Source organism: Dermacentor variabilis, chromosome 5 (genome assembly GCF_050947875.1).
Source record: "Dermacentor variabilis isolate Ectoservices chromosome 5, ASM5094787v1, whole genome shotgun sequence".
Classification (NCBI taxonomy): Eukaryota; Metazoa; Arthropoda; class Arachnida; order Ixodida; family Ixodidae; genus Dermacentor; species Dermacentor variabilis.
In genome coordinates, this window is record NC_134572.1 from 18,615,743 (window position 1) to 18,634,166 (window position 18,424).

General features: G+C 42.9%; 1 protein-coding gene across 3 annotated transcripts in view; it reads left to right on the top strand.

Moving 5' to 3' along the window:
* Positions 1 to 14,479, top strand: part of Galphaq (G protein alpha q subunit) — a 67,647-nt gene extending 53,168 nt beyond the window's left edge. Inside the window, exons 7-8 of one of the 3 annotated variants that reach the window (XR_012828410.1) lie at positions 2,408 to 2,546; positions 10,449 to 10,534. Coding sequence is in view for 2 of the 3 variants with exons in the window: in XM_075691917.1 (XP_075548032.1) it covers positions 1,886 to 1,993; positions 10,449 to 10,531 (191 nt within the window). In the remaining variant the exon portion in view is untranslated. Of the gene's footprint in view, positions 1 to 1,885; positions 1,994 to 2,407; positions 2,547 to 10,448 lie in introns of all 3 variants that reach the window. The other 2 variants (XM_075691917.1, XM_075691918.1) reach the window with 2 other exon arrangements.
* The last annotated feature ends 3,945 nt before the right edge of the window (positions 14,480 to 18,424 follow it).

Below are 18,424 nucleotides of genomic sequence, written 5' to 3' on the forward strand. Positions count from 1 at the left end.
AGCAAAGTGGCACAGCTGTTCAAGTTTAGTTAGTTAAAACTGCAATGTGCATTTGTAGCACAGCTGGACTTTATAAATATACTCTAGCTCCAAAACTACCTGTGAATGATTCACACTGATTTCACAGATTGGGGGAATGTGGAAATGGAAGCATGCTCTCTAGTTCTCTTGTGCTCACCATACAGTTTTATTGCATTAGTGTGCAATTAGTCGCAAGCTGTGGATATCTCCAAATCTCCATGGATTTCTTGTCTGGATTTGCTTCTTTATTCAATTTTTTTTTTCAGTATAGTTTGTGTGTGCATGAATGCGATTGTGATAGTTTGACATGCCTTGTTGCTGTTGCTTGTACAGTGAGTCAGGTCTATTGGTCTGCTAAACAACTTGTATGTTGATTTGTAACAGCTTCCTGAATTACATTAAAACTTCTCGCATCTGGTGTTGCTTTTGCATTAGTGAAAAAAGTATGCAGCACTATATATTCATGTTAGAGACTGTAGTATTCCTTAGTGGTGTTCGTGTTAACTTAGCAACATTGAAAATAAGTTACATCAACAAAAGCTTCAAGTGTGGAGTACAAAACTTGGCACTGTGCTTGCATTTCACTAGCAGTGCCATGAACTTAGTATGCCTGATGTTGCTTAGGTGTCTGCTGATAGTGTCTAGAATTTCGTTCGGTGTGTAGAATTCCTGTGCAACAGCTAGTAGTGCATCGGAACTGCATCTTATTTGTTCTCTATCTAAAGTTGCTCTTGCTTGCTTTCAAATTAAGAAAGCACAGTGTACTGAACGCACACCTCATCGTAAGCAACAAAGGACAAGCACCATGGTGTAGGGAAGAGGTAGCAAAGAGCACGAGGTATCTGTGCTACTTTTTGGGAGTACTCAGGTCACCGAGCACGTCACTTGACACACTGTAACTGCTTGCAACTGAGCCAAGCGCTCTTTTTGGACAGTTGCAAGAATGTGGAGAAATGCTGCATTCTTCGTAGTTTCAAGCAGCTGCTGACAAGTGGTCACAATATCCCAACATGTATCATGGCATTTCTATGAAAGCTCTCATTAGAAAGGTGTCTAGCTGATTTCAGAGTGTGAAGTTGGGTTCAAGTCGTGCCTTTCTTGAGGGTTTGAGTGGTTTCTAGAGTACCCTTTCTTTCGACAGTTATTGAGTTGCACAGGAGTTTTACCTTGATGAAACCCTTGCAGGAGCTTGTCTAGCTAAGGCATGCCCTGTGGCCTGGGAGTTCACTATGGGAACTGTACAGTGCTGTCCTGTGCTGTTTAGTAGCCGTGAACTTCACTTTGTGTGTGGTGGTGCATAGGGCCAGGTGACTATTAGGTGATCAAGGTGTCCAGAGTTTGTGTTTATGCCATTGCTGTCCATTTTCCGTGTGCTTTGTTAGTAGTGGTGACAAGCCCATTCTTTGTTTATTGTTGTTACAGCAATCACTTTTACAAAGAACAAGCAAACATGCCTTACTTTTCACTTGATTACTCGCACTGTTTTGCTGTTTATGTTGCCACACATTCTCTGCTGAGGGCTGCTTTACGTGCACTTAGGTGCTGTGTGCTACTAAGCTTAACTGTGTACTAGTAGGTTTTAAGCTTGGCTTTCAGAAGTCTCTTAAATTATTATGTTGCTTTGTTACAAAGTAGTCTTTCTTTTTTTCATTATAAGCGTCTTAACGTAAAGTAGGTAGCTGATTGCTGCAGTCTCAAGTAATTTTCAACAACTAGTGCTTGTGGTCTCTAAACGACTGTATGCTCATTCTGTGTGACACTTTTGCAAACATATAGTTGCTCCTTGCTGGCAAACCCCCTCCCCTCTGGTTCATTTACCTGTTGATCTTCATGTAGACGTTGCTTTATTTGTTTGCTCTTGTAGGACCAAAGAAAGATGCCATTCATGCTAGGGAGTTCATCCTTAAAATGTTTGTGGACCTCAACCCGGACAGTGAAAAAATCATCTATTCTCATTTCACATGTGCAACAGGTAGGAGCGTGCGGCAGCCTTGTTGGCCTGGGCGTTGCTGCTGCTGTCTGGTGCTGTTTTTTTTTTGGTGGAGGCCTGCATGGGCAACTCACCGTAACTCTTCTCCACTGCTCCCAGAATGCTGCATTGGTGGTCCTCGGCATGTTTGCGCCTCACTGGAGCACTGTTGCCAAGCTTGCATTTCTTGTGACCATTTGCTTTTCTTGAGTTAGATTCAATTCTTCACTCCTTTAAACAGCCCCACTCTTTGACTGTTGTGCCCTTTGACTGCAGCCCGTTTTCTGGTTTGTACTTTACAGTGTTATAATCTCTCCTGGCTTTGTTGGCCTCACTTTCTGTCGCCCTGTGCGTGATGTTTATTTCTTTCTTTCCCTCCTTTCTTTTCTTCCCTCTTGCATGCCTTGCGGGCGTAAGACACGGAGAACATTCGGATGGTGTTCTGTGCTGTCAAGGACACCATTATGCAGAACAACCTTAAAGAGTACAACTTTGCCTGATGCTTTCATTCTCAGTCCTGCATTCCTTTTGAGCCGCATGCCTTGGGTTTGGATGGGTTTGTGTGACTTGCCACTTTTCTCCTTATTTTTACATTTTGGAAAGTTCTACAAGTGCCTCTTGTTCATTTTGAATCACATTCAGCATTCCTGCAAGATATTGGTTCTCATATGCATCCATCTCGGTAAACACTCTTTAAAAAAATACAGTTTGGGGGCACCTTGCTGTTTTGAATTATGGGAATGCTTCAAGAGCATTAAGACCTCACTCATACATTTACATTTTAAATAGATGCAAATGCCCGTGACATCTTGGGCACAAGTTTTTGTCTTGCTGGAATGGTGAATGGCTTCTGTTGTGAACTGCAAATGTCTTAACTGGAGCGCATTGCAATCTTTTCCTGAGAACATTATTGTAGAATAGTTTATTGTGAATTTGGTTCGTTTAGACTAAGTGATTTTATGAATTACGCATAAATGAAGGATTAGTACTTGCTTCTAGAATTTTGTCTCTAGCTCTAACTGATAGTCACACACCCTCCATGGTGATATTGGGCTGTGCTGCTTTCATTGTAAGGTTTGTTACCTTTTCTGGTGAACCACCATATCTTTATTGATTATAAGGTTGTCACAATTATAAAGTGATATGCAGTTAACGGATCATTCACTCAGTGGCATTTGCCTGAAATACTGAAAACTAGGAAGTAAAGAAGAGAGAGGGAGAAAACAAAAAGTTTCACTGTGGTGAAAAAGTGTCCAGATTTTGCAAGCTGCCAGGAAAGCTTGTGAATGCGATGTTGTGGGCTTTTGTTTACAGCAAACAGGGCAGCTTATTTTCAAAGGCCATTGTCCTGCCATCTCTATAAAACATAGGAAAGTACAGTCAGAGCATGCATTAAAGTCTTTATCTTCTGGCAACTTGGAGAGCTTCACTGCTTTCTACGAGCAGAACGATAACAGGATCACAACTTTCGTTGCGGGGCACTTGTCTCACTTCATTGTAGATTGTGTCTGCACAGACAGAGTAAGGGTGAAGTTTGCTAATGATTCTCTGCGACAAAAACTTGTAAAAGACTACAACTAGGTCGCCTGAGACCCTGTTGCTATTTATTACGTTAAACAAGAAACATTGGATGCGTGCTACACTTAAGGCGTGTGTGCAATTATGCAGTTCACCAGCCATTGTTTTGCTTGCCTTGTTCTGTTGGCTTGGTTGGAGACTACTAGGTTCGCTAGACTATGGACTAGGCCAGCAGTGCCATCTCGTTACCTTTAGCATTGAGGATGCACTGGCAGTGTAGGAAAACAAAAAACTTAGTTCATTCTGCTCATAGCGGTGTCAGAGTTCTCATGTCGTTTGTAGGTGTAGTTCAAAAGTTAGAACGACATGTTGTGGGGTGTTTAAAATTGCAGTCGTATATATAGGGAGGTGGCATCGCGATTATTTATGAAAAATTGTTTGGTGACTGACCCAGTTTGGTTCATTTCTAATCTGACTTGGAAACTTCATAAAATCAACACATCCTAGGAAACGCCACTTTGTGGCATGTTCTGCCTCTGCTATCCACCAGTCGAGCCGACACTTGGTTCCCCCCCCAATGGCTCGTCGAAAATGACAATTGACAGCATTCACTTTGTGCTGGCTTGATTGCAAACACTGCCTCACCTGCCAAAGTTTATTAGTTGCTACAATTTGCACTGCCATCTAAAATTTGTATCACCGGAAATATGGTGCTGCTGATGCCATATTGTCACATTTGTAATAGTGACAAACCACACAGTAGCAAAACTTTGAGTCTCAAGTTTAACCTTTTATTGAGTGAGCTCTTGACCAGAAAGACAAGTGACACTAAAAGCATAACTATAGTGGCGAGCACAGTAGTTGTTTGCTGATAGGACCTACAGGTCAAACGTGTTATACATTCCAGCATAATTGCTGGTGCTCATGTACATTACAGAAAGTACACCACCATTTGCTTTGTGTGCACAATGATTACACAAAGATTCTTTTGCTATAGAATTGGCAACAACATTCAAGAAAGTTCTAATAGAGAATAGAAGAATAATAGAAGAAGTTCTAACAATACCTTTGTAACATTTGTTAGCCTGTGGAAAATGGTCACTGGAAAAACAATGTACACATGTCATTATTGAAACAGTAACTATCAGCCTCATATATGAGGCTTTGAGGCATGTTTTTGAGGCTAAGGGCTCTGGGGAATAAACTTTGCATTATATTCGAACAAATATGGCAGATTGATCCAAGTTGCACATTACATTTGTGGTGTTGTTTTATGTTTATAGAAGTGGGAATGCTCTGCAGTGACCTCTGTAGGGGAATGAATTCCTTGTTGTATGTGGAGAATTTTTGTGGCCAGCATGTCATGTGTATTAGCTGCTATGCAAAGCATGGCATCATTAAAGGATGTCCCTTAAAGTGATTGTATCAAAGATGCATGCTAAACCAGGCTCCACAGTATGTCAGCCGCATCACAATCTTAGTTAGCTAGCAAACTGGACTCAGTCTAGTTAACGTCTCTGCCTTTCCTTCCTCCCTCTGTCTCTTTCTCTACCATATATGGGTTCACTTCTCGATTTCATTCCATTCTCTTCGGGGTGCGGGCCACCGGTCCTGGTGGTGATAGCATCACGGGCTTGCAAGGCAGTGGTGAATGGAATCATTGTTATTTAGTCACCGTGTTACAGTTGAACCCTGCAATAATGAAAGCGCTGTTAAAAGTAGGGGAGGGGAAAAAAAAGATTGCTTTGAGAGCAACTCAGTTGTGTGAAATGAATGGTCCAAACTTGGAAATGCACAGATAGCCTACAACTGCAAATATTTCATTGTTACTCTGCTGAAGCATTCTTTGGAGTGACTTGAGGACTGTATTTTTGCTACTCAGAAAGCACTCCATTGCCCTGTTATCATCGATGGCTTGGAATGAACAGTTCTTGTACATACTGTAAATTTCATTCTCCCCTCCTTGAACATCAGAGTGCACAAAATCTTGGTTCTTGATGTCACCAGTCTTGCCCACTCTGCTGACAAAGGCTTCATTGGTTAACTACTCATGGACAAGCATCTATGCACGTGGAAATTTTTAGGCTTAGTCCATACAGAACTGGGCTGTCATCACTGCAAAGTGCGTCCTCTGAATTGGTCAGCTATGATGGCACTTTACCAGTGGCACTGGCCCTGTTGATGCATCTTCGTACATGCTCTGTCCAGCAACGTTGAGTTCTAAAGTGCTGCCCATGTCATCCATGTCTGCGCATACACAACTAAACAGCACAACCACAAGTGATAGTGAGAAATGACGTAAATGCTGATTGGCAAGTGTTTTATTTCGAAAGGACAGCAACTGTTTTACTCTCAGAAAATTATGAACATGTACAGTAACCTGGATGTAAAGAAAATAACATCAAAACATTAAAGGCATGGATTGCATTATTGACATTGGTTTTCAAGGTAGATAACTTTTTTGCCATGTAGGACATTTGGTGGTTTGCTGAAACGTGCTTGGCTGAGCTGGTCTTTAGCAGCGGCTGTGCTAGCTGAGGCATGCGCCGTTGTTCAGTGGGGGTGCTCTTCAGGAGACAAAATTACACCGCCCTTTCCATTCCAAATTGGGCCCATTTTTCCATCTCACAATTGGCAGTTTATTATTCTTCAAATACAATGAATGGCTAAGAGACAATACCCAGACGAGGGTCCCAAAGTCAGACTGCAACAGAACCCTCGGTTAATAACAATGGAAATACATATAAAAGATGAGCAAGCTGAGTAAAAGAAACAGACGCAATTGCGAAAAATTCAACATAGAAAGATTAAATAAACAAGAACAATTGTCAGTATAAAAGCCTGTTGTGCATAAGAAAGCTGTCAATACATACATATGGCAAATGGAGTGTAATGAATGATATAAACTAAGTTATACATGTAAAAAAGCTTAAGTGCAAGACTAAATGTATGAACGCATGAAGGTTTAAGCTGTTGGGTAAACCATTCCACAGTTTATAGCAGCGAATGATGCCATATTTCCATAGTTAGAATGAACCATAGGCAGTAGAAAATTTGAGTTACATGCAAACCTGGTATTACTATTATTGATGAGGTACCTGGAATCAATGAATTCATATGAAAGCTGTTTAATAAGTAATTTAAGTAATTTATAAAACATACTTATTAGATGATAGTTGAAGAAGTTCGTTACAACAAGGATGTTATTTTCACGAAGTAATGGAGCAGCACTCATGAAAAACTTGCTTTTAGTAATAATGCGTATTGCTTGGTTTTGAAAGTGCTGAATAGACAAGATATGGCAGTAATATGCGTTTCCCTAGGAAACAATGCCGTAATTAATGTGAGTGTGAATGAAAGCAAAGTGTAATGCTAACATGCGTCTTTGGAGAAATATGCTCTTGATTTTATTAATGCTCTAATGCCAAAGGTACACTTTTGCTTAATGAAGGAATGTGTTGAGAGAACTTTAGGTTAGAATCTAATTTGATGTCCAAAAATGATACACAGTCGGAGATGGGAATGTGATAACCATCTAGAGTTATCTCAGGCAAGCCAGGTAGTATTCTTTGGCTAGATTGGAAAATCATGGCAAGTTTTGGTAGGATGTATAATTAAATGATTGAAAGAATAGCAGGGTGCGACAATATGTTCAAGCGCATTGTTTATTTTAAGGATTAAGGTTGTTAAAGATTTGTCACACAATGAGATAGTAATATCATCTGTGTATAGTACACTATGGTGCAGATTTAGGACTCGTGGGTAAATCATTAATATAAATTGGAGCCTTGTGGTACACCTTGGTTAATAACTTTAGCATCAGAATAAGCACCTCCAGAAAAAACTGTTTGTTCTCTATCATGCAGGTAACTTTTTAGGAGTTTTAGTACTGGACCAGTTATTCCCAGGGCTTCTAGCTTAGTAAAAAGTATGTTATGATTAATCGTATCAAAAGCTTTAGTGAAGTCCAAAAATACCAAATCAATGAAATTACCCATATCAATCGAGTGACGAATGTAGTTGGCTAGGGATATTAAAGCTAACTTAGTTGAACTGCCAGCACGAAAACCAAATTGAGAAGATAGCAACAAATCAAATTTTTTAAAGTAAACATTTAGGCACTTACAATGATGATGAAATTTATTACATTACATTAAATTACATTGATGATGAAATTTTGACAGTTTCTGTATATGTCCAAATGGGCCAAAATTCATTCCTGTTTTAGAGAAATTTGACTAGGGTGAGTTAGCATCATAGTTCAATCCACATGACAAGACCTATGGGGAGGGGGGAGATATACTACGGGGCACTGTTCTATTCCTGTGTTTGTCTTGCTTTGCCTTGTTCATTTTCACTCTTCTGGTATAGTTCACATTGTGCAGTGCAAGAACACACAGGTCACTTGAACTTTTATGACATGCTGGCTGCATGTTCCGTTGATTGTACTCCATTTCATACGTAGCAGGCAGTGCTGTGAAGGCTAGAGATACTTCTCTCACTGTTTGCACCTGTGTCCAAAAATATTGCTTTACATATGATAGAAAGATAGTTAACGTCAAATTATTCGGACAGCGATAATTCGGACATCCTCAATTATTCAGACCACCCCACTGCACCGCCATAGCCCCATAGTGTGTGGATGACCCATAGTGGTCATCCTTACTTGGTGTGTAAGGATGACCAATATTTAAAACGCCTTACAGCTCATCGCACGGTAATTACGACTCTGCTTGCATGACCATGAGATAATATGGCTACCGAGTCAAGCAGAAATGGCTATGTTTTTGTTTTGAGATATTACCAACATTTTCGTCGGCCATGTCGTTGGTGCACCGCGAAACCGAAACTAGTGAAGCTTAGTTGATTAAGTAATAGCCAATGAGAATTTGGTGCATGCATTAACTGGTACTTTCATGTATCTGTAGTGACATCATGATAATGGTCGAGATGCGGGCTGAGATATTGTAGCGCTGCCTTCCGCTCCATTCTGTGCCACTCTTGTCATGTACTGTCCATGGCCGGCTGATCCTATTGATAACGTGTGCTGAGCGTCGCACTGACCAATGATGAAGCGCAAAAAGCATGAAAAGGAATAGCATAAAAGACATTGCTAGAAAATCATGGCCACTATATGTCTAGGACAAAGGCAAGCATTGCACGCACAGCAACTTGAGTTGACAAACTTGGATGCATTCTTGAACTATCACTTTTAAAAGATACTTTCATTTTTGCTATATTTCTCGTGACTAGCCCTGGACCCATCAATGGGCAGCAGTGCCTACACACAGAGATAAGATAGCATGCTTAGCACTATGCCAAGAATGCCACTGCTCGTAGAAGCCATTGTATCTGGCGCTAGTCACACCACAGAGATAGCGTGCTTGGCACTGGACCAAGAAGGCTGGTGCTCCTAGATGCAAATGTGTCTTGCACTACAGTTGCACTAAATTGAAGGTATTTCCGAAAGTGACAATCCCAGAATATGACACACCACATTTGGCCACTTGTGGAATGGTCATTTATTTTTGGCTGAATTCGGTATTTCGGACTCCTGCTTATTCAAACATCCTGGTGGTCCCCGTTGGGTCTGAATTACTAGTCGCTGACTGTTCAATGTAACATATCTTCTAATTTTACTTCACCGAGTATAACATATATATTCCATATTAAAGGCATTAGGCATTGCCTACTAGAAGCTGAAGTATGCACAAGAAATATGTGATTCAACATAAAGCTGCATCCACAATTTCTAAGATATGAAGTAGCTTACACTGCGAGAAATGCAGAGTGAGACTTGATCGAACTACTTGCATAGTTTCTGCAGCATTGCCTGCCATGTATGAAACAAAGTATATTACACTGGAAACATGGGCGTAGATGTTTTGGAGCAGTTGCCAGTTTTAACCAATATGTTGCTAGGGAACTGGACTGGACTGGAAAACTTTATTGTGGTCCTGCAGTCATTTAGGTTTTTTAAATTTTATGCTTTTTGATACCAGGCTGTGAAGTCTTCAAGCACGAGTGCTTGGCATAGCAAATCCTGTATGTTAGTGTAGTGCAGAGGATGGCTGCGGGTCTGAGCATATTAGCTTCATTTCAGTGTATTAGAATCGTGTTACACTGGTCATCTGTGGGAATTGGCTTTTGCGTTAGCCGTCACATTGGTCAGTGTAGGAGCACACAAGAGTTAAGTCTCGCGTCTTTGTACTGCTGGAACTGCAGCCAGTTTGGATTAGATTCACCCAGTGGCACGTGAGTGTAGCCATGAAAGCCTCTGATCTTCTTTTTGTTCATGAGGCATGATCAAAAGTTGTAGGTGGCAAGTCTATATTTATACAATTTATGGAACAACACTGGATTCCGAGGTAGTTATACAAAATGAGGCATGATCAAAAGTATTAGGTGGCAAGTCTATATTTATGCAACTTATGGAAGAACACTGGACTTCGAGGTAGTTACACAAGCAAGAAACATGTTTTTGATTGAACACTTTGAAAATATTTACACTTTTGCGTAATGTAATATTTGGCACGAGACCTCATTGGAATGGCATTGTTCCCACTGGCTTCAAAAACCTGCGCTTATTAAAAGTAATATTCTTGAACCTAACCAATTCAGAATGTGGTCCCTGCTATGACCAGTGCTTCTTAGCTAACTGTCTACACATGCTGCAGTTATCGCACCTTCTTTTTTTAGTTAGTGACTTTACATTGAAGGTAATGGAAAAAAATCCTTTACTGTGCTGTCCAGGTTTCCACAGTGTACTTACTGAAGCAGCCGTGTGTAAGTGCCAGTCCCAAAACTTATTGTCATCCTATGGGCTTCCCCATGTTAGCAGACTCATTTTACTGGTAAAGTTTTTTTTTTTCTCTGATTTTCTTGTCTTGAAAGCGACGCTCGTCTCCCTTCCCCATTTCCTCTGCTTTCTGGCCTGCAGACACAGAGAACATCCGGTTCGTGTTTGCCGCCGTAAAGGACACCATCCTGCAGCTGAACTTGAAGGAGTACAACCTAGTGTAGAAATTGCCTGAAGTTGACCACAGGTTTTCCCCGCCCACCCCTGGAGGCAGGTTGTCTTCTCTCTCTCTGCCCCTTCTCACATCTTGCTCCCTCTCGTCCGGCTTGCAAGAGGGAGAGAACATCACAAGCTCGGTGAAGATCGCTTGCCGCGATAAACCGACAGAGACGACGCTCCCCCCTGCTTCCTCTGGTGGAGGCAACACAATGCCAAGAGTGACATCACTGTGGATACTTTGCTGGCGCACATATGGACAACACATATGCTTGTTTTCCTATAAAGGAGAAGAGACCGTGTGAAAGTCCTTCTCTCCTGCCTCTTCCTACAACAGGGGGGTTGCGACTCTTTTAACCCACTGCGTGGTGCCATTTCTGGGGAGGATGGAAGACATGCCTTGTTGTTGTTGCCATACACTCCTTGGCAGATGCGTCTCCTTTTTCTTGGACTCGCAAACAGAGCCTGTACACTTGTTTCAGTCTTGCTGCCCTGTAAGTTTTCTCTTTATTATGCTATGCCCACCACACTCTGTTTTCTGTGATTTTTTTTTCTCTAACATACCTTTGTGAGCAGCTGCTGTTCATGTCTATTAGATAAGAAAGTGTTACACACGCCTGGGATAACCTTCGTGAGGGTTGCAACCCTGAAGCCACTTAAGGACATTTGTGCTGCTCCGTGTATGTTGTCCCTGCACATGCTGCCAGTTTTCTTTTTTCTCTCTTCTTTTTTCTTAAGTCCGTTTTTAAAGGAGTGCCAAAAAGGAAACGTGTTCGGATGTGTGCTGCTTGCCAGCTGCAAGTACTTTTGCCACATTGGTCAGCATAGCTGGAAGCATGAGATAATAGTGTTGTCACACCGCACTGGCAAGGCATTGATGCTGCACATTGGTGCCAGAGCCCATGGTTGTACGTCGGTGCAGTGCACTCGTTGCAGATTTGTAGACCTGCCTGCCCTTAACAAGCTCAAATAATGACAGGGGTGAACAAGTCCATGCTTGTGGACTTTTGTGGCAGTCCTTTTGAAACCAATCGTCATGCTTCGTATATGCTAGTGTTTGGTGCACATCTGTATGCGAGTTCGTTCATTCTTTTTTCTTACTATTGCTTTCTCCTCGTGTCGTTCACAAGTGCCCACCTGTCTGCCAGTTTGCGAGTTTCTGTCCCTCCCCCCACCCTTCTTTTTTTTCTTTTCTAGCAGGTTTTGTTCAAACCCTTTTACCTAGTCAGCGTTTTGTACATAGGCAACATGGCAGGTGGCATTGTGCGTCATTGCGAGTTCTGGAACAGCTGTGGGTCCAATTCTGCACTCCTTGGCAAGCACACCATTCTGTCAGCGCCTAAACGCAACCATTGGGAATGTGTGTTGTGCAAGTGCTCAGGGGGGAGAGGGGAAACAACTTGTGAGACAGGCTCTGCGAGAAGGTGCCTGAAATGCCGCAGTAGGCCTCATAGCTGAGACCTGTCAGCAGTATTGTGGATGCGCAGCTCTGGCTTGGTTTCCTTTTTTGGCCATTGTGCGTCTCCTTGGAATGATTGTGCTGCACCTGCTATTCTGAGCATGCTTCTGTCTTGAATGTGTGCATGTGTATTTTAGATATTGGGCAAACAAACAAACAAGTACAGTTCTCCAGACAAAGGTGCAGTTGGAGGACAACCCCCTTTTCGGCTGCTGAAGTATAACTGTATTTCTTCTTTCGTTCCTCCCCCACCCCGTCTTTTTTTTTTTTTTTCACAACACTAGGTGAACCCATTTAGCATCAATTGCCAATCAATTGCTGTGTTCATAAGAGCGGGATTTTGTCCATATTATAGATGGACCTTGTCCGAATCCGCTGTGTAACGCACAGTATTGATTTTTACCTTTTTGTCAAAGTCGCTAGTGGTTATGCTTGGTTTTAGTCTCTGTATCAGCTGGCAGCCCCATGATGACTGACATTTACAATATTGTATTGAACATTGAGTATTGCTGTGCTAGTTGCTCATTTTCTATGACACCTTTCATCCTCTGAAGAGTCTTCATGTGGATTACCAAAACACAACTGCCCACTGTATTTTATGTATGCATCTCTCTCTCTCTCCAATCATTTTTCTTTGTCTCTTTTTGTTTATTCCGGCAAACCTACATATTGAGAGCAGCCTAGGAGTCTTCAGGGTACAGACCCTTTTTCGCAGATGTTTCATTCTCCAAGGCGGGGGCTGGGACATAATTATACTGCCACGTTGCAAATACGCCAGGATGTGACCGAAAGCGAGGAAAACACTGGTCCTCCTGTTTGGTTGGGAGTTGGGCTGACTTGGAAGCTTGTCAGTGTTCACAGACTGCTTGCCATGTGCATTGAGAGGCTTTCCTCGGGAAGCTCTTCATTGTCGCCATCCCAAAGTGTTTGTGGTGTGACGTTTCGTCCTGACGGAGGCAACAAACCACACAATGGTGTCTCACTTATTCTCGCAGACATCTTTCTGAATGAGCAAATGGGTGTGTAGTTTTCAGCTACAACAGGTGTAGTGCGCCCTCAGTGAAAGGGTGACATGCTCTCCACTTGTTACTTCATCCTCCCTCTCTGAACCCCAGCCCCCTTCTCTACTTTTTTCACAATGCCTTGCTGCTGCTGTTGCTGCTGCTGTTGCTGGAAGTATGCGTGTAGGACTGTGAGAAGCCAACAGCAGAAGAAAAAAAAAAATGGGGTGTGTGCTGATGTTTTTTATAAGCTTGCGCATGCGCGCATTGTGCGACTGTGGTGTGTTTGTCTTGTTTGACAGGGAAAAACAAAAAGATGTGCAAGTGAGCTTTTTTGAAGTCCGACCGCGTGCAAGAGAAGACAAAATGTGTATCTTAGTATGGTGTGTATGTCAGGCCTATCTTTTTTTATATATATATAAGGAAAAAAAATGCTAGTTATTTAAAAGAGGACAGTGTGTAAAGAGTATGATTAGTGTTTTATAGAGCAATGCATATGGTCCCCTTCTTAAGCCCCTTTCCACTGTCATTCCCGAAGTGCTTGTTCCTCCTTGGTCCTCCATTCTCTTCACAGCCTGCCCCCACCTTCCCCATTGTGTGCGTTTAATCTCTGTCCCAACCTTTCTCCTCAATTTTCCTGTGTTGTGTTGTCTGGTTGCAGTTAAAGGTGGATTTCCTCTCCTGCGTGGTTCCCACTTTAGGCTCATCCCTCCATCCTTAATCATTAGCGCAATCCCCTTTTCGGGGACCTATTCGATGAAACAAGAAAAAAAAAACATACTTGGTACCTGATTCTTGTCGCATAAGGCAGGAGGACAGAGTTTTTTTCAAAGCGCTGGACTTCGCTTTCATAGGTGCATGGTGCAGGAGTTGAACTTGGTAGTTGTACTTTTTCTGGGAGCACACCAATGACGTTCCGACGACTTCTGGGCAGGGGGCTAGGCTGGGAGGAGAATAGTGTGCGTGTGTTTGGCCATTTCTCTGTAATTCTTTCCTTCTTTACACTTTGCTTGACATTCTCTCACCACTCTCCTCTTCACTGTGCTTTTCAGCCCTTTTCTTAGGCTCACAAAAAAAAAGGGGGTGGGGGGATCGGAGCATCTGCTGTTTGCAGCCTACTGTCTTTTTTTTTTTTTTGCAATGTAGAACAAAGCCTAATCATTTATTCACTATTATTATTATTATTATTATTATTATTGCTCCTGTGTTTTGTACAGTATTGTTCGGAGCGTCGTTTATAGTTGAGAGGAAGATATATATATTAGTTTCGTAGGATACTTGCCTGTTTTGTTTTAACAGTGCATTTCTTTTTTTGCCCCCGTCCGATGCCTTGCCAAACTATTTTGGGGATTCTGCATAGTGCGGAAGTCAAGCTGATGCTTCTTCAGCTACTTTACGCTTGTTGCAAAGTATGTGTTTTCGCCTTGGGGGCCTTGTTGTGTGAAGGCTGGAAGAGGCGACTTGTTTGTTTCTTGTCATAAATTTTTTCTTTGTCATGTTGATTGTTTTTTTTTCCTTATTGTTTGTGCTGCACACACATGAAATTTCTTTTGTTGGTCGTGCATGGCGCGGCTGTATGGACTCTCATTACAATGTATGTGGCACTTCCTCGATGACGAGACACGCTGCATCTCCAGGAAAACTGCAGTGTGTGTGACCATTGTGCAGAAGATAGCAGCACCAGACAGAACAGGAACGGACTCCCACCTAGAACGGGACAGGGTGTGCATGTATTGTGTGTGTGCATGTATATATTATACATACATAAAATATATAAATATATATAAATGATACGAGCTCTTGACGAAAACATAATGCTTTGTCAGGTCGTTCAGAGTGGGTATGAGACACACACACTTTGAGGACTTTACCTTTATATGGATGTGTAAATTTGTAATATTCAAATTAATGCAACCGTTGGGTAAAGTATTGAATAAATTCTCTTAAATTCTCGTTTGAAAATGAGCTGTGTGTTCCCTGATTTGTTCTGCAAACCTTGATTGGGCCCCTTCTGTGGGTTTTTGCTAATCCAGCGGGTGATCTCTGAACGCAGTGCAGTGGATGCAGTTGCTTCTGCTGTTCATGTTTTCAGTTAGCTATCAGAAGGTCCTGATTTTTCAGTCGATTGAACCAACAATCAGTCGATCATTCTTTTTAAGCGCGAGCTACATGGGTACATTGTCAGCTGAGGATGCGGGCACAGCGATTGGAGGTGTCAGCGTCTCGGGACAGCGCGCCATCAAATTGACATGTACACTTCTTTATCGCGTGACCGTGTTCCACCGTCTTAAAAAAAAAAAAAAAAAAAGAAAGAAAAGAAAACGCAGTCTCTTCCAGTTTGTGAAGGTTCGTGAAGCTGTGCTAGTTTACCGAGTGTTGCGCCATGCGAGTCAAACTCCGCCAGCGGTCTATATTAATCTTTTGTTTCACCATTCTTTCACTTCATTTTCGCTTTTGCGTGGCGTGTGTGCTTTAGGAGCATTGCCGTTTAAACTGCGTCTCTGGCGCGCAGCACGGGGTCAGCCCTACGACGCCGAGCCCGTTCACGAGCCAACTCTCGCTGACGCTCGCGGTAAGCAGTTTCTTCCTCGGGAAAACGCACTACTCGTGGTCTTCCCATAGTTGTAGCTGAAATGGAATGTGCGGAACCACTAATTGAAACCTCCGTATATTCAGCGCTAGGCCCACCACTGGAGATGCGGGCGCTGCAATTATTTTGACTATTTGGCCACCTGGACAAGCTCAATCGTTGCAATTAATAGCAATTGTACGCGTTCCCGGCGTCTTCTGCACTTCGAAGAATATAGATTGCGCCGAAATATACGACAATAAGGTTTATATAGCGTAATATACAAAGCCACAAGAACGTTTAAATCCACAAGCACGAAGATCAGACAAATCCATGTACTTCCCATCATTCCCATGGTAGGACAACGACTGCAGCGCCAGAGTTCCCTCTAGCAATTTTGTAGGAAACTCTATGGCCAAAACAACCCCCGTTGCCGGAAATCATGCTCGATTTTGTCTAGAATGTCCTTTTCACGCTCGAAAAAACATAAAACATTTCAGCGCGAACTTAGCGAAATCGGGCTGGATTTGGCGGCAACGCCCATGCACCGGGAGTCTCATATCGCAACGCACGGAGCTTCATCCGAGCACAAAGTTCCAAAGGCGTGGCGGCGGGCTTCGGCATCTCGCTGAGGCCGCGGAATCGGGAGCGCTTGGATTTCAATTCTGACACTTTATCGGTATAAAGTTCTAATAAACTTTTGATGCGAAAGGTGCATTGATACTTCGAAAGCCGTGCTTTAGATTTTCAATTCCGGAACTTTGTGGGCTTAATGTTGTTATAAACATTTCGCGCCAAAGGTGCGTTGACTTTTCTAAAGTCTTAGATGGGAACATACAACGAGACAAGCCAAATCAGCACACGATCAGATAAGTTGACAAAACACGCAGCGAGTTACGATGAGGCGAAGCGTTGTGGCGGTTCATTTGTGCCGTCATGTCGCATGAACAAATAACATTTTTTTTCACCTACGCCAAAGCATTCATGTCAAGACACTAAAGCCAGCCAGGGTAACTACGTTCTTATTTATTTTGTCTACTTTAACTTTTATTCGCGAGGACACATTAAGCCTCTTAATTTTTTTTCATTCTCGCTACCCTATAGACCTCAGACTCTGCCCAGGCGGCGCTGCGGAAAAACCCGTCACCAGCGCCCCCATCGGAGCCTTGGCGCGAACTGAGTAGTGCAAGGAGAGCTGTCCGCAAGCGAAGGTGCATAGGCCACAATGGACCCTTCTCTTTCGTTTGTGTTGAGGCACGGTTTCCTAAAAATCAAGGACCTGGAAAGCTTCTTCCGCCCGTCCACGCTTCGGAAAGGAAGCTCAGCAGGGCGAAGTACGTGTACAATGTAAAATAAAGGCTCAAGTGTTATTTCGGCGTGCTGCAAATCGCAAGTATATACAGAGAGCATCAGGTTTGTCTATAGGCATATCAGCATAAAAATCTAAGCATTTCAAATTGGTTCATATTGAATATGTCCTGAACACAAGACTTATTAAGTATCTCCTATATTTTTATGTATTTTATCGTAATGTTTTGTCTCGCAATTATTTACAAAGAGTAAATCCTTTCATAGCCTTTTGCAGGGCAACAAACAGAAAACATTTTCCAAGGCAGCAAATAGCGTGTGAACATAACGAAAGTAAGCTTCCTACAGTGCCTACGCGCTGCATCTTTCTTTCTCGCAGGAGCTACAGCGTCGCCCAGTACCTTAATTTGAACTTTTTGCAGACGCTTCGAGCAACAAGCGCGCACAAATAAATGTAAATAAACGCGACATTCTTTTCTTTACACACGTGCGTTATTTCGCAATTACTCATCCAGTGCTTCTACAAGAACTTTATTGCTCACATTTGTAAAACGCAGTCGAGCAGGCTCAGCACATTGCGAAGCGTGCTTGTTGTATCGGCGCAGGACATACAAAATACCGAAAGTAGAAATGAGTTCGCGATACAACAATGCTCTAGAGCAGGATTTTGAATTCATAAACGAACCAAAATGTTTGGTAAAAGTGACCTGCCAAATCTCTCCGTTCCACTTGTTGAGTTAAGCGGAGGCGGACGTCTGTTAAAAGGCGGAGATATCGATGGCACATAAGCAGGATGGTTCGCAACGTTGTTTTTTTCTGTTACCAACGAAGTGGCGGCTGCAGATTCTTGAGTTTTCGCTTGGTTACCACAGTCCTCCGTCAGGGCTACGCAACACAATTACAGAAGAAAAAAATTGTCGCACTTTCTCATGCGAGCCGCTGTGTTGTGGGGAATGCAAGTAATCCGATTACCCAACAGGTTGAACGGCCCGTATCCAGCGCTCTCGCCTTTCCCCTTCATACGATCGCGATGGAAATCTGCAAAACTGAACGTTGTTATTCGGTCCTTCCCGTTCACTGCAATTTACAACACAACAGTAGCGTCGATTGCGGCGTTTCTTCGTAGCGCGCGGAGCTATCGCGGTTGCCGTCGTTTCCGCCATCAGTCTGACGAATGAGCCAGCAAGCGCTTTATGGCAGTTCGGCGGCGCGTCCGACTAGCGTAGAAATTCATAGCTCTCTGTCTGGGTGTTAAATGCGCAAAACACTCGCCATATGGACCAAAATCTAGTTAAATCGTTGTTTCACAGTCGCTAGCTGCATAGGCAACTTAGCAAGGGAGTCGGGCTTCGCACTACTCAATTACTGCCTCTTCGCACCGGCAGGCGGCGCTACGCGTCTTGCAAAACTCGAGAGTCTGACGTCCATCCGCGGGCTGCAAGAGCCAGCCAGAGCGCATGCGTTTTTCTTGTGTTGCCCCGAAACCACCACGCGGCGTACTTCGGTGTGCGTGCGGTTTTCTCTGGCCGAGTGAATTTTCGCGTGGCAGAGTTTTGGAGGCCTT